The sequence below is a fragment of the Eptatretus burgeri genome, chromosome 11, assembly GCF_056783735.1.
Source record: "Eptatretus burgeri isolate ZD-2024b chromosome 11, Ebu_testis_v1, whole genome shotgun sequence".
Lineage (NCBI taxonomy): Eukaryota > Metazoa > Chordata > Myxini > Myxiniformes > Myxinidae > Eptatretus > Eptatretus burgeri.
Genome location: NC_140971.1, coordinates 59,900,353 through 59,915,968, shown reverse-complemented (window position 1 = coordinate 59,915,968; position 15,616 = coordinate 59,900,353). Strand labels below are relative to the sequence as shown.

General features: G+C 43.3%; 1 protein-coding gene across 3 annotated transcripts in view; it reads right to left on the bottom strand.

The window, feature by feature from the left end:
• Positions 1 to 15,616, bottom strand: part of LOC147017197 (regulating synaptic membrane exocytosis protein 2-like) — a 352,541-nt gene that overhangs the window by 155,980 nt on the left and 180,945 nt on the right. For all 3 annotated transcript variants that reach the window (XM_085846651.1, XM_085846649.1, XM_085846650.1), the window contains exon 8: positions 4,032 to 4,131. In XM_085846651.1, coding sequence (XP_085702777.1) covers positions 4,032 to 4,131 — 100 coding nt within the window. The remainder of the gene's footprint in view (positions 1 to 4,031; positions 4,132 to 15,616) is intronic.

The following is a 15,616-nucleotide window of genomic DNA, read 5'->3' as shown; positions in this document are numbered from 1 at the left end:
GATGCAATTCAAGCTGCAGGAGGAAATTTTTTTTCTTTAACTCAGCAATTCGAGTCAACATGCATCCCAGGGCAATGAGCAACCGCAGTCGGCGGATTGCCAGCGGTAATGCAAAACCGCACGCAGCTCCTTGAACATCTGCCAAAACGTTGCAGCAAATGAGTTGGAGTGGCAGCATGTTCTGGCCAAGAGGCCCACCGCACACTGCACCCCACTCGTCCCTGGCCTTTATCGCAAATTTAATATTGCCAAACGGTAAAAATAAAACCTGCAGCAGCTTTCCTGGCATTCTCGAAATAGCCTCTAATTGGTCTCATCAGTTATTCCAGTACAACTACACTGACAGTATCACACCATTTACAAGATAAATAAAGGAGTTGAGGGGCTGGGGAATTTAAAATTTAAAAAAATCCAATGAGGCAATCGACGAATTACATAAGCAAAAATGGTGGAATTTTTTTTTAACGTTTCTTCCTACCAAACAGATATAACATACATTTTTCTTTCCTCCCTTCCCTCACCATTAGTCCTTTAATTTCCAATCTCCTTACCATTTTCTTGGGGTGACAGGATAGCCAAAGGTACGTGGACTCTTCTCTCAGCTGCCTAGCCTGAGTTTGAATGTCGACTGAGCTATAACCTGTCATCCTTGTGTTTTGCAGGCCAGGTGATTCGGCAACATGTGTGTTGTCCCTCAAATGGATGTTCGACTAGGTATCCCATCTGCTAGCATTAGTTGGTTGACATTAAATATCTCAAGGTGACTTTTACGAAGAGGAGGCGAGTTACCCAGGTCGAAAAACCAGTTAAAACCAGTACACATTTTCAACTGGTCTCTATTGGTTCTAATTGGTCTTTAACTGGTCTCTATTGGTTTCAACTGGTACCAGTTAAATTCAGTCAGAATTCCAATTTCCCAGTTGAAAAAACCAGTAGCTCATATTTGTACCAGTTAAAGTCTTACTGGTTCCAGTTGATACCAGTTGCAATGTACTGGTCCCAGTTGATACCAGTTAGTTAAATACATGTATTTCAACTGGTAATATATCACTCTATTCCAATTTCCATATTAAAACCAGTAAGAAACCAACTGGCTTTACTGCTACCAGTTGGCTACTGGTTTTCAACTGGTACCAGTTGACCAGTAAGCTACTGGTCTTTACTGGTTTTTTGACCTGGGTATCACTGATACTCCGAACAAATTTTAAAAATTCATGCTCTAACCTATAGGGGGCATAGCATCGGCGGCAAAGTTGTGTCTCGGTGATGATGCAACTTTCGGGCTCAATACAGAATCATATCCAGGTCACATTTGCATTCACCAGCAACAATAACCTTCTTCCTTCCTCTCCTTCCCAACCTCTCAAACCAAATTATCATATTTTTGTGATTTGATTTTTTCACAACATATGCTTCCCTAATACGTAGTTTGTACATGGCCACTTGTTTAGGCAAATATTTAGTACTTTAAAGCCGACAAATATCCCCCCCCCACAACCAGAAACGATTGCTTGAAGGACAAAAAAAAAACTAAAGAAGAGTTTTGACCGTAAGCCCTGTGGCAGATGGAAAATTCATCTTTAATGGCTTGAAAGCCCCCATTTATGGATATTGTAAATTTAAAAACACGGGATTTGAAGACAATTCATCATGGTACTGTTCCATACATTCGGCATAAAGAAATAGATACCCTGTAGGTGTTTTTTGAAGTTATTGTTTCAAAAGAACACCAAGTAGTTTTCAGTGAGAGGAAGAATGAGAGGATTTGCTGTCAGCATCATTTTAACTACAAAATAAGACAGCTGGTGTGTATAAAATTCAGTATTCACTCACATTTATCAACCTGCAATGGCAACTTGCACCAACATCAGTGGGAATGTGGTCGTGAAAGTCTGACACTTAGTTACATGATAAATTGTAAGAAAGATGCATCAGGAAAGGGCAAAGACCAGTGAAGCTTCTTGGTGCCAGGGGAACATCTTATATCAGTCTGGTTGTGCATGAAAAAAAAAAAATAAAGATGACCACCTGATCTCAAGATCTGTACCACTCCAATCGCAACATGCAACCAATTGGATTTTTACAAGGTAACAACATACCTATACCTTTGATCCGCTCTAAGCAAAATATTGACCCTACCTGACCATTATTAATGTAACACCATTATTTAAGAATGGATCCAGAGAATAATTAGGAAACTATCGACCTGTTAGTTTGACTTCAGTTGTGGGGAAGGTGTTGGAGACATTAATTAGGGACCAGATGAGGAACCATTTAAACAAATACAAACTAATTAAAGCTAGTCAGCATGGGTTTACCAAAGGTAGTTCCTGTTTAACAAATCTTTTAGAGTTCTATGAAGCAGTGTCTGATTGGGTGGATGATGGAAAGGCAATGGATAGTTTATCCAGACTTTAAGAAGGCGTTTGAAAAGGTACCACATCGGAGGTTGTTAGCCAAAGTGAGGGTTTGTGGAGTGGCTGGTCAGGTAGCTAATTGGATTGCAAACTGGCTTTGTGGTAGGAAGCAAGGAGTGGCTGTGAGTGGGAAGATGTCTTGCTGGGAGGATGTAAATAGTGGGGTACCTCAGGGATCAGTACTCACACCATTACTATTCATTATTTACATCAACGATTTGGATAATGGAGTAAAGAGTAAGCTTTCCAAATTTGCAGATGACACAAAGATTGGAGGTAAGGTGGATAGCAGAGGGGTGGTGATCAAATTCAGGAAAGTATTGACACTTCCATAGATTGAGCAAAAGATTGACAGATGGAATTTAACCTGAGAAAGTGTAAGGTGTTAGGGATGGGAAAGAACAATGAAAATAGAGATTACAGGATGCAAGGGATAATTTTGGAGTGTGTCACACAGGAGAAGGATCTGGCGGTGGTCATAGATATGGCAGGCAAGCGGCAGCACAATGCCAGTCAGCTATACGTCAAGCAAAGAGGGTTTTAGGTTGTATTCAGAGGGGGATCATTTATAAATCAAAAGAGGTGGTGTTAACATTGCACAGGAATTTAGTGAGGGCCACATCTGGAATATTGTGTGCAATTCTGGTCACCACAATTCTGGAAGGACATAAATGCCATCAAGAGGGTTCAGCGCAGGGCTACTAGATTGATTCCGGGCCTAGCTCGACTCAGCTATGAGGACAGACAAGTAAAGAGGGCTTTATTCACTAGAAAGGAGGTGGTTATGAGGAGATATGATAGAGATGTTTCAGATAATGAAAGGTAGAGATAAAATAAGTGCAGATGAATTATTCAACAGAGTAGACGGTGATATGACCAGGGGCCAGAGCCTGAGAGTAAGGAAGAGGAGAGTTAAGACGGTAGTAAGGCAGGGGACTTTTACTCAGAGAGTAGTTAATGCATAGAATGGTCTCCCTGGAAAGGTAGTGGCAGCAGAAACAGTAGATAAGTTTAAATTAGAAATGTACCTGGAAGTTATGGAGATAGAGGGGTATGAGGATGTTAACAGGACTTTTTGGTAGTTTGAGCATTGATGGGTGATTTTGTGCATGTGTGCAGAGTGCTGTTGGTGGGGGTTTTGTCAAGGGGTGTTGTGTGGTTGATGTTGTATGTTTTTAACCAAGCCCATGACCCCTCCCCTGAGGGGAAGAAAAAAAAGAAGGAAAAAAAAACAGCAAAAACTTTAAATAAAGAATAATTAAAAAATTTAATATACAAAATTAATTAATTAAAAAAATTATGCATTTTCTTCCTTGTATCTTGTGTAGATAAATTAGTATGGTGTTTGCACAGGTATGATGGGCTGAATGACCACCTGTGTTAGGTTTCCTTGCATTTTACTGTTCCTATTGGATACAAGTGGGGAATAGAGTGGAACTTGCAGCAAGAATCACCTAAGTAACATAACAAACATGATGCGATGTATACCAATTGGATTTCCTCTCCAAGATCTCAAGGTAAAATAACATTTTCCATTTCCCCAATTCCCACAGGAGGAGAACAGGTTCCACGTTTTAAAAGTCCCAACACAATCTATGATCGAATCTCCAGTACCTGGATGTAGCTGTCCCATGACATCTGCCAGACTTCCCTTCTTCACCTTGGTAATGAAGGCACAAAGCTTTCCCGAATCGGTCATCTTGCCACCAACCACCTGGTGGAGACAGGTGAAACATACATGATGGCCAGACATGCCTGTCTAAGCAGATCAGCAAGCCCATACAGGTGTGTGTGTGTGTGTGTGTGTGTGTGTGTGTGTGTGTGTGTGTGTGTGTGTGTGTGTGTGTGTGTGTGTGTGTGTGTGTGTGTTTACATTACCAAGTAGAGGAACACTAAGATTTACAATCAAGAAACTCAAAATAGTGCAAAAAACGCCAAGATTTTTATTTTTGAATATGTGTGTAATGGAGTCTGGAAGTAATCCAAAATGTCAGGATGGCATGGGACACAAAATGGCCACCCCATCAAATGTGTACAAAACGTTATGCTGAAAAGCAACTATAAAGTGAAGTCATAAGCCTTTAAAAGACATAGCTTTTATTCTTGGACGTTTTCATAACTAACAAAATTGAAAAATATGCCAGAATACATCGCCAAAGTAGCAAATCAAAAGATCACAAAATCTACCAATTGTTCATCCACCTAATCTATATAATAGAGCAGGAATGTCTGTCTGTCTGTCTGTCTGTCTATCTGTCTGTGTGTCCATCGCCGAACTCCTCCCAAAGCTTTGTTGCTTGCCTCGCCAAACTTTCTGTGGAACGTTTTGGGCCCCCAGTTGGTGTTTTCAGGTGGTTGGGAGGTTTCATAAATTTCTCAATACAATTATAATTTTGAGTTTCCAGCCACCCAAAAGTGTTCTCTCTCCGCATGTAAACACATTCACAGGTTGGGCATTCACAGTTTCTCCATTTATTGCATGTGCAAATATTCGTGCCTTCGGCAATTTCTCAATACTGTTGAGATCCTCAGTTTCCACCCGTGAGATACCAAAATTTTTTGCATGTAAGCAAACACATTCGTGGATTCGGCATCTGCAGTTTTTCCGTTGACTGTGTATCGAAACTTTACCCACCTTCTGGTAGGGTCAGCTGCAGTAAGTTTTTTGCACAAGTGATTCATGAACTGGCTGTCGAGTGGGCAGGAATTTTCGAAAAAATTTCTCAAAACATATTTTTCTTTGAGATTTTGGGCTCCCAACCGTCCGTTGTTTGTGCAGGTGCCTCACCAGTTGTTAATAAGCGCCATCCGGCTGAGCACAACAATGGGAGAAGCAATTTCAACAATTCCATTGGAAGGAAGCAACATTGTACCCATATCATTATATATATATATATATATATATATATATATATATATATATATATATATATATATATATATATATATATATATATATATATATATATATATATCTATATATATATATATATATATATATATATATATATATATATATATATATTACCAGGAGACTTGGCGTTGCTGGGCTACGTCAGGTCCCTCTTCCCAAGATCATCAGCTCATCTGCAGGTCAGGACTGTGAGCATGTGCCAGAACAGCGCGTCACTGCGTCCACTTTCCGCCGGTACTCCAGGGGCCTACGTCTCCGTCGGGCCATTCCCCAGGCAGATGCCAGGCCCATCCCCATCTCCTTGAGATGATGGTCAACCTGCTGCAACCACGAGGCACGTGGTCGGCCCACTGGCCTCCTCCACTAATGAGACTCCCCCGCTGAGAGAATCTGGTGAGCAGGATCAGCGTCAGGAAAACGAGCCACATGTCCATACAGCCGCAACTGACGCTCACGGACTATGCAGGTAACAAATCTCATCCGAGTCTCTCTCAGCAACCGCTCGTTGAACACAAAATCCGACCAGCGATAGCCAAGGATTCCCGAAGAGACCTGGTACCAAAGGAATTAAGTCTCCGTCTCAGATCCTTGGTTAGAGTCCAAGTCTCGCATCCATAGAGCAAGACTGGAAGTACCAAGGAACTGAAGACTCGGACTTTCGTCCTCACGCACAGGTACCGGCAGCGCCACACCCCATGATCCAATGAATCCATGACTCCCCAGGCCCGACCCAGACGTCTATTGACCTCTGACTCACAGCCAGCAGACATGAATAACACTGCCAAGGTAAGTGAATCTCTCCACGACCTCAACATCCTCACCACAAACAGACACAGACAGGACAGCAGCATCCAAGATGTCACCGAAAGCCTGGATCTTAGTTTTGACCCAAGAAACCCGTAATGCCAGAGGCTCCGACTCCTCATTCAGCACCTCGAGGGCCCCCAAAAGGATATCTAAAGCCCCCGCAAAGATGACTGCATCATCTGCAAAATCAAGGTCCAAAATCGTGACATTCCCAAACTATGCACCGCAGCTTGATCTCTCTGACATCCTCCCTAAAATCCAGTCCATACAAGTGCAGAAAAGTGTGGGGGCCAGTACACACCCCTGATGAACTCCAGTAAGAACTGGAAATAAGTCAGAGATGGTACCACCACACTTCACAGCACTCTCGGTACCAGAGTAGAGTTCAGACATCAGATCGATCAGTTTTGGTGGCACCCCACAAAGACCAAGAATCCTCCAGAGGACATCCCGATTCACTGAAGCGAACGTTTACAGAGATCAACATAGGCTGCAAGCAGCCCCTGCCGAAACTCTCGTCTGCGTTCGGTGAGGACACAAAGAGCAAGGATACGGTCAATCGTTGACCTCTTTGGTGTAAAGCCTGACTGCTCTGGACGCTGGTATTCAAGCAGATGGTGGCGAACCCTATCAAGAATTATCCGAGCAAAGACCTTGCCCGGCACTGAGAGCAGCGTCACCCCTCGGTAGTTGTTGCAGTCTTGGCGATCACCCTTCCCTTTCCAGAGAGGGACAACAAGGCCCCTCTTCCAGTCAGTTGGGATGATGCCTGTGTTCCAGGCAGAGCACAAAACTGCATGCAACGACACGAGTGCAGCACTTCCACCAGCCTTGAGAAGTTCGGCATGGATACCACAGATCCCTGGAGCTTTGCCCCATTTCAACTGGTTCACCGCAGCCCGTGTTTCCACAAGCGAAGGTGGACTACAGTTGATTCGAGGGTCAGCAACAGTGATTGTAACACCCTTGACGTCCAACTCGACAGCTCGGGGATCAGCCTGGTACAACCGCTCAAAGTAACCGGCCCAGCGGGCTTTCACTTCAGACTCCTCTGTCAAGAGCCTACCACTCTCTGCTCTAACTGTAGTGCTCCGAGGGATGGGCTTGGATGAACACAATGCAGGAATTCCCCTGTAAGTGGGACGAGAATCACTTGTCCACAGGTGATGCTCTACCCCCTCACAGATTCCTCGCACATAGGCCTCCTTGTCCACCCTCAGTGCACGTACAGTTTTACGCCTCAGCTCCCTGAACATCTCAGCTCTGCCATTCAGCCTGGCCCTGCGACTCTGGTCAATGGTATCCAGTGTCCCTTGAGAGACAAAATTCTTCTTTGCCCTGCGGTGAGCTCCAAGATATCCACTGGCAACATCAAGGACGGTGGTCTTGAAGGCACTCCACAACTCTTCAGGACCCCCCAAAGTGCCCAGACCCCCCAAGTGTCCACTCAGCCTGTTCGCAAACTCCTCAGCTACTCTCTCATCCCTAAGCTTGCCAACATCCAGACTAGGCTGGGATGGTACCATTCTCCAGGATTTAAGGTGCAGCTTTAGAGTTGCTACAACAAGCCTGTGGTCAGTATTGAGGAACTGAGCACTCCGGTAGACCCTGCAGTTCTGGATCATCCTCCAACGACCGTCAATGAGGACATGGTCAATCTCCTTTGCCACACCGCCAGCGTTGGAATACCAGGTCCAGCGATGAGCTTGTGGGCGCTGAAACCATGAACCAGCCACCCTAAGTCCATGACTTCTTGCAAAGTCAAGGAAATTAGTGCTATTCTGGTTCATAGTTCCTGACCCATGGGGACGAACACACACCTCATAACCATCCCTATCAGTTCCAGTCGATGCATTGAAATCCCCCAACACTAGAAGTGTATTTCATCTGGGGCACTGATCAACCACAGACTCGAGCGTGGCGTAGAATGCATCCTTCACGGTGAGATCACTCGCCTCAGTCGAAGCATAAACAGAGACCACGGAAATGACACCTAAGGAGTGACGAATCCTTCATCTCATAATACGCTCGTTGACCGGTGTTACCTCAATTATCATTGGTGTCAGCGTATTGGACACAGCTGCAGCAACTCCTTGGGTATTTTAACCATCAGAGCGACCAGACCAATAGTAGGTGTAACAACCCACCATTATCTCGCCGCAATCCGGTCTCCGAACCTCAGAGAGAGCTGCAATCACGATTTCCAATCGCTTGAGCTCAGATGATAACAGAGACAGGTGATCATCCTCTCTTAGGGATCGGAAATTCCAGGCACCCACCCGAAGGGACCGTCTCAGGTTAACCCAAGGAGACCGCCGTCTGGTGGACGACACCTCAGCACCACTCCGACACACTTTTCCGCAATCTGACCCAGGGATGTTACCCGCGGTTTCCCTCCTATCATCAAAGATTGAGGGTCCCGAAGGCTTTGCCCCAATCCGGTCATCCGGTGAGCTGCCCTGCGAAGGGAAGCTGCACTGGAGGTACTCCCACGGAGTGGGTTTTCAGATTTTTTTTGCGTTTTTGTGTTTTGCGGAATGAAGGGTTTTACGGTGGCCGAAGTGCAAATCCTGCGACCAACCTCCTCATAAAAAGGTAACCCAACTGCAGGAGGACATCCGCAGACACAGTTGGGCACTAGATATGGATGGCCGTTGGCTCACAAGGAGCTCCTCCGCCCTTTGACAGGTTTTGTTTTTAATCCTGTTGGGTATCCATATCCAAACACCCTCCTCACCAGAAAACCTGGTGGGGGAGACGGTTTAGTCGCCGACAACCCAACCATGGAACAGGTTAGTACAGGTTTACATGGTACCTGTAGCAGGTCACAGATCTAATCTGACCTGACCTGACCTCTTCCCACACCACCCCTTCCCCTGCCACCTCAAACTCCACCCCCTGAGGGGCAAATTCATCGATATGGCTGAAAGAAGTGATGGTACAGATGTTTATCCTCATCGCCATGTAATGAATCTGGAGTGTGTTCAGTTACCAAGTTTCTTGCAGAGCGCTCGCCAAGTGGCTTAAGCACTCAAGCAAACACTCCATTAGAGACCGTTGATAAGGAACGGCTGGCTTGGCAAGCGCTAGCTCGCTGCTTGCTAACTGAATGAAACGGAAGACCAAGATTCAAGAAGGAACCCGAAGAAGTAAAGAGCAAAGATGGAGTCATCAGGAGGAACCTGGATAGGATTACCGTTTCAGCAGCGACTCCCCAACCCTCAAACTCATCCAGGCACAGCCAAGTGAGCCTGACAGAAAAAAATTCTGCAATAATTCACTTCTCCTGAGAGAGATAAACAAAGAACGAGAAGAGTGGAGTCAAAGAGATGAAAAAAATTGAGAATGAAGAAAGCGAATTGTGAAAAAAAAAATTTTTAGAAAGAAATGTGAAACAAACAAAGTACAAAGATGTCGTGAAGAACCCGCACATATAGATTTCAGCAGTTACTCACCAGTCTCAAACACAGTAACCTGTACAAGCTTCCAGAGGTGCACATCCATGGACATCTCAACAGCATACAGTACATACAATGCACAGACAAAAGGACATTTTTTAAATTAAAGACTTCAAATGTTTATCACAAGCAAATACAACCTGTCGCTTCGCTGACGTGGGTAGTAAGGGGGGAGGGGGGGAGAGGAGAGTGGAGAGAGAGGAGGCAGAAGGGAGGGGAAGCTTAGAAGGGGGGAAGAGCGAGGAAGGGGGGAGGGTGGGGAGAGCTATTCCTCACCAAACGTTGCTGTACACTGCGGGAGGGAGGGGTGACAGAGAGAGAGAGGAGTATGAAAAAAAAGAGAGAAAGGTGAGGGGTGGAGGTGGGGTTAGCAAAGAGAATGATATGTTATGCTTAATGACCAAACACACACACACACACACACACACACACACACACACACACACACACTTTTTGAGACCTGGGAAGGGAGCGTTCAAAACCAACAGCTTGTACCTGCAGCGACATTTGCACCATACCAGTTGGCTCCACATCTGATTCGTACATGCTGCAGTCATCTCAACAGGGAGAAAGTTGGGGGACCAGGGAGACGGTTGGGAGAGAGATAGAGTGGAGGGAGGAGTTGGAGAGAGAGATAGAGAGAGGGGTCATAAATTGGGATAGGTGTGGGAGAGATGGGGTAGGGTTGGAAGAGAGAGGGGAGAGGAATTCCGGCAGATGTGACGCCCAGTTTATCATCCTTCAGAGAGACGACACACACAGTGATGAATCACCCAGCCAATGAAACACTGGGAGGACAGTTTAGAGCTGAGTTGGGATTCAAATCCATGCTACACAGAGTGAGCATGCGTACCTCTCGGCTTTCCTGCCGTGATGTGGCGATTCCTTCCTTCAGAAATAAATAAATAAAAATTTACATTGTAATCATATAATATATTTTGCCTTCCTACCTCCAGTATAGAACCACGGTATCGCAATTGGAAGTTGAAGAATGTGCCAAGTGGCTTCACCACGCAATACATGAAACATTTGAAGAAACTTTTAAAAGCGAAATGTTTCATTTTTAATTATATTTATCAATGCCGAAGTGATAACGGAAGAACAAAAATGGTTTGGAAACGTCGTGGAAAATAAAATTTCACATTTTCAGTGAGTCAGGCACCTCCTGTTGCACCACAAAACAACATGTGGCCAACGCAGGCGAGTAGCCCTGAATTTTGTTCAAGTCGATCTATACACAGAATTCAGTGTTGGTGTGAATATTGTAGAGTGCTGGCTTCAGCACTCCAATGAAACGGTTGATAAGAAACGGCCCCCTTGGCACACAATTGGCAATCACCGACCGTCATATTAAACCTCCCAGACACGGGCAAAATGTCAAATATGTCCAAATTGAACAAATGAACACTTTTATAGGAGTCAGAACTGCTTGCAAGTTCGATTCTGGAGCTTAAATTTTGTAATTACCCATAATTTCAGAGATACTCGTGGTGATCACATGTGCAGAAATGAAATAAAAGCAACGAATGCTCACATCTCTGGGCGTTTATAAGCATTGCAATGTATGCAGCGATTTGTAGCTATGATGAACAGGCATTCGATAATATGAGTGAGGAAAGTGGGGAAAAAAAAACTATCATTAAGAAATCGTTGCGGTCTGTTCCAAGTCAAGGCATGGTTGAGCAGGCCAAAAAACATGGCGGCTTCAGACCCAGCAAGGTAACCCAGGAAGCGCCTTAAGACCCCAGAGAGCGAGGAGGCCGAGGATGCGCCTGATGAAGGATATAATTAAATAAGGCCGTTAATTATCTTTAAAAGGGGTGTTTAAATTAACCCAACCACCCAATTTTCAGTCTTGCACTTCCTTGGAGTTCTCTTCGTAGGCATGCAAAGATTCAGGCTGCTAGGTTTTATGGTTTTGGAGTTATGGACACACACACACACACACAGCCTTTTATTATCACGTATAAAATATATATATGCATATATATATATATATATATATATATATATATATATATATATATATATATATATATTTATATATATATATATATATATATATATATATATATATTTGCATATATATATATATATATGTATATATATATGCATATATATATATATATATATACATATATATATATATATATATATATATATATATATATATCCATCCATTAGGACCATACTGTGAACAGTGTCGGTGCTTCCAAAGCAGTTTCCTGGGCTATTGGTCACAATCTTGGACGGGTCGCCACTCCGACACAGGATACTCGAATGGCACAATCATCCCAGCAAGCTGGTTGGTACTCATTTTGCCGACCTTAGAAGGCTGACAGGCTGAGTAAACCCCACCTGGTATTAATTAAATGGCCAAGCGGGATTTGAACTCAGGACTCTGGGATCCCAAGCTTTCCAACCGAACCATTAAGCCAACACCAGGCACAGGTTCCTCGTGATGACTCCATTTTTGCTTTGGGTTTCTTGTTGGTCTTCCATTTCATTATGTCTGTACCACATGCATAATCAGATTAAAACAATAAAACAACCACAATACATCACAACCTGTTGAACACCACTTACGCATCGGAAGAGTTAGAAACTCTCCTGTAAAACTCATTGTTTGCCATAAAGTTCTCTGTCATGGATTGAGAGACTCGGTGGATTGTAAGGTATGAAAAAATATGTAATTTATGAAGGGAAAAGGTCCAGAATGGACTGCTGATGCTTTCTTTGTAGTTCACAGGGTGTCATACTGCTTATTGAAAAGAACATTCTAAATTCATCTCCCATATACTGTACAGTATCTTCTTCTTCCTTCGGCTGCTCCCGTGAGGGGTCGCCACAGCGGATCATCCGTATGATCCGCATTGAGATTTGGCACATGTTTTACGCCGGATGCCCTTCCTGACGCAACCCTGGTCGCCTCTTACGAGGCGACCAGGGTTGTACAGTATATGTACAACCCTGGTTGAATGTATACTGTATATATGTATACTGTACAGTATATGTCCTATTATTCAAGCAAATTGTGCACTACCTCCTTGTGTAAATAGATGTGATCATGTAACCCCTTTTAAGGCGTCTACTTATTAAATGTACATAGGGTAGGGAGGGTTAGAGTCCCGATGCACTCGGAGTTGTGACATGGTGCATTCTGGAAATTTCTGGTCACGTGGGACATAGAGCCATTTTGTTAACATTCATTAAATAGGCCCATGATCATCGTAGCTCATCATTCTTTTTAAAATAACAGGATGCTGTGTTATTGGATGCACCAATCGATCAGAGAAGGGTTTCAAAATGTATAGAATCCCTGTAGATGCTGTAAGGAAACATTTTTGGGAAAATAAAGTTAGTTTGAGATGGAAACTGACTTTGGGTGGTTTCTGTGCCAGGTAAAGTTTCTGCGCCAGGTTTCTGTGCCAGATTAAGTAAGTCGCATGTGTACATTTATGTGTGGTGCTGAAATTTGTTGCAGTGGGCAGTTGGGTATAACTTGTAAAAAGGCATGAATTATCATCGAAACATGTATCGATAATTTTTGACATATCAAGAACATCCTGGCAAAGTTGCTAATAAGTAAACATGCCACATGTGTGTCTGTCATGTAAGCTCGTTTGTTTATTTACTCCAGTTGGTCAAAGGGTTGTAGTTAACATTGGTTAACACATCATGGTCCATGTCATGGTTAATTCCAAAATATTTTGAGATCCATTTGCCTTCGGCCTCACCTTGTTGCCAAACAGTATATCGCACTGAAAAAGATAGGACCACTGGACTTGTAGATTATCTGGGCCCTGTCCTAATGTTGTAACCCAAATTTGGTGGTGTTCTGACTGGTGGGTGTGGAGCAGAGAAGATTTTTGAAAGAATTTATGCGATTTTCCCAAAAATTTATGAAGTCTGCCATTTTGACATTTTCTGTCAGGTGATCGGCATGACCGTTGCAATTTAACGCCCCTACCTTGGCCTAATGTGGGAACTCAAATTTGGCAGCATTCTGACTGCTGGGTCTGGAGAAGAAGATTTTTGAAGGAATTTATGCTATTTTCCAAAAAATTTACTGAGTCCGCCATTTTGACCCATTTTCGGTCACCTAATGTTGTAACCCAAATTTGGGAACATTCTGACTGGTTTATCTGGTGAAGATTTTTGAAGGAATTTACACGATGGCAATTTTGACATGCTTCCGGTCACGTGATCAGCATGGTCTCCACAATTTATCATCAGGACCCTGTCCTAATGTTGTGACCCAAATTTGGTGGCATTCTGACTGGTGGGTCTAGAGAAGAAGATTTTTGAAGATGGGAGACATGGAAGATAAGAACATAAGAGACCATGGAAGATAAGAGAACTGAGAAGAGAACTGTGGGAAAAGGGAAACCATGGAAGTCAAAATAGGTGACGGATGGACAGATGGTATGCGATGACAATACCTTATCTGGAATTTCAATTCCAGATAGGCTAAAAAGTAGAGGAATCAGAAGAGCAGAAGAAAAAGGGAGAAAACGAGAAGAAAGTTATAGAGCATATTAACGAACTCTGGGAAAAGGGAAACCATAGAAGATAAGACATTTTATGGGAATAGAAAATAATGAAGGATAACATGCACATGCATGTTTTCAGTGGCACAGTGGTTATGTTAAAAATTTGTAGTGGGTGGGGGGCTCCCAATAGTGTCTCGCTGAGTGAGATTTTTCCAACAGTGGTTTTGGCCATGAAGGAATAACAAACAAACACACCAAAACAACAACAACACACAAACGGAATTATTTATAAGATTTCAATGTTTTCAATGCAATCTTGCCAGAACCTAGTTTATTCCAGTGAAGCACCTTTTGAGAGGGGGATTGTGTTTTTTTGGACCCATGACCTCACCTTGGGACCCCCCAGCACATTTGAAAAACTTGGTGGAGATTGTATCAGCCATTTTTTTGTTTTTTCTATGATTTTCAGAAGAACACACAATACATGCAGAAAATTTCCTTGGAGGGAGAGGGGTATCTAAAAACCTTGCCCAGATTCTGAAGTTCCTACACTCAAAACTTGGGGCCTTTGGGTTCTCCAGGTTCAGTCGTGAAAGTATAACGTACAAGTGCACATACAAACTCACAAATACTTGATTTACATAGAGAAATGAAGAGTGGAAAAAATAACCCCTTCTTCTGGCTCTTCATTTTAATGCAACCCTATTGTTGTACACCGCTCCTTCCCTATTCCATATACAGGCGATGCATGACATCATCGCTGGGTGCTGAAGGAAGGGGGTCCTCAGTTTTTACTCTATGTTTTCTTTCTTGTTTGTTTGTCTGGGTGATATCTCAGCCATTCTTTGAGCTCGGAAGCTCAAATTTGGGGACAAAAGTGATGATGTGCTTTGGCAAAAATGTCATTATTTTTTTTTCCGATTAATCAATTAATTGATTAATTGCCGAATTATTATCGATTTATTAATCAGTTATTTATGTTATTTCTCATTTGGGCAATATCTTTTTTCAAGCTGATGTTTGGACATAACAGTGACCAAGTGATTTGGCCATAAAGGGTATTTTTGATTCATTGATCAATTAATCAATTAATTATTCATTTTTCGATTAATTACTTAATTTTTAAAAAATTACAGATTCAGATGAAATGATAGTGGTTTAGGTATGTTATTCGGCAAGTGATTGAGAAATTAAATATTGTCGCGGATCCGGGGTTAAAGGCTTACCACGAGGGGAAGCACTTGGGTCCCTCCTTAACACCCGGTCCTGAGGCCGCTGGGCACAAATAACTCCGCACACCGACAGGTTGCTAAGCAACAACAAAAGCCGATTGGCATGGCCAATCTGGGCAGGGTTACACTACTTTGTGTGATACCTTACCTGTGGATGGCCGGCTAATTTGGACCAGTGCCCTCAGCGCACACTCGGATTACTGCCGAGCATTACAGTAAGTGTGCACTGGCTGACAAAGCAAATTAGTGGGGTTGAATGTCCTGGTCTAACCTTACTTGAACACTGCATCAGACC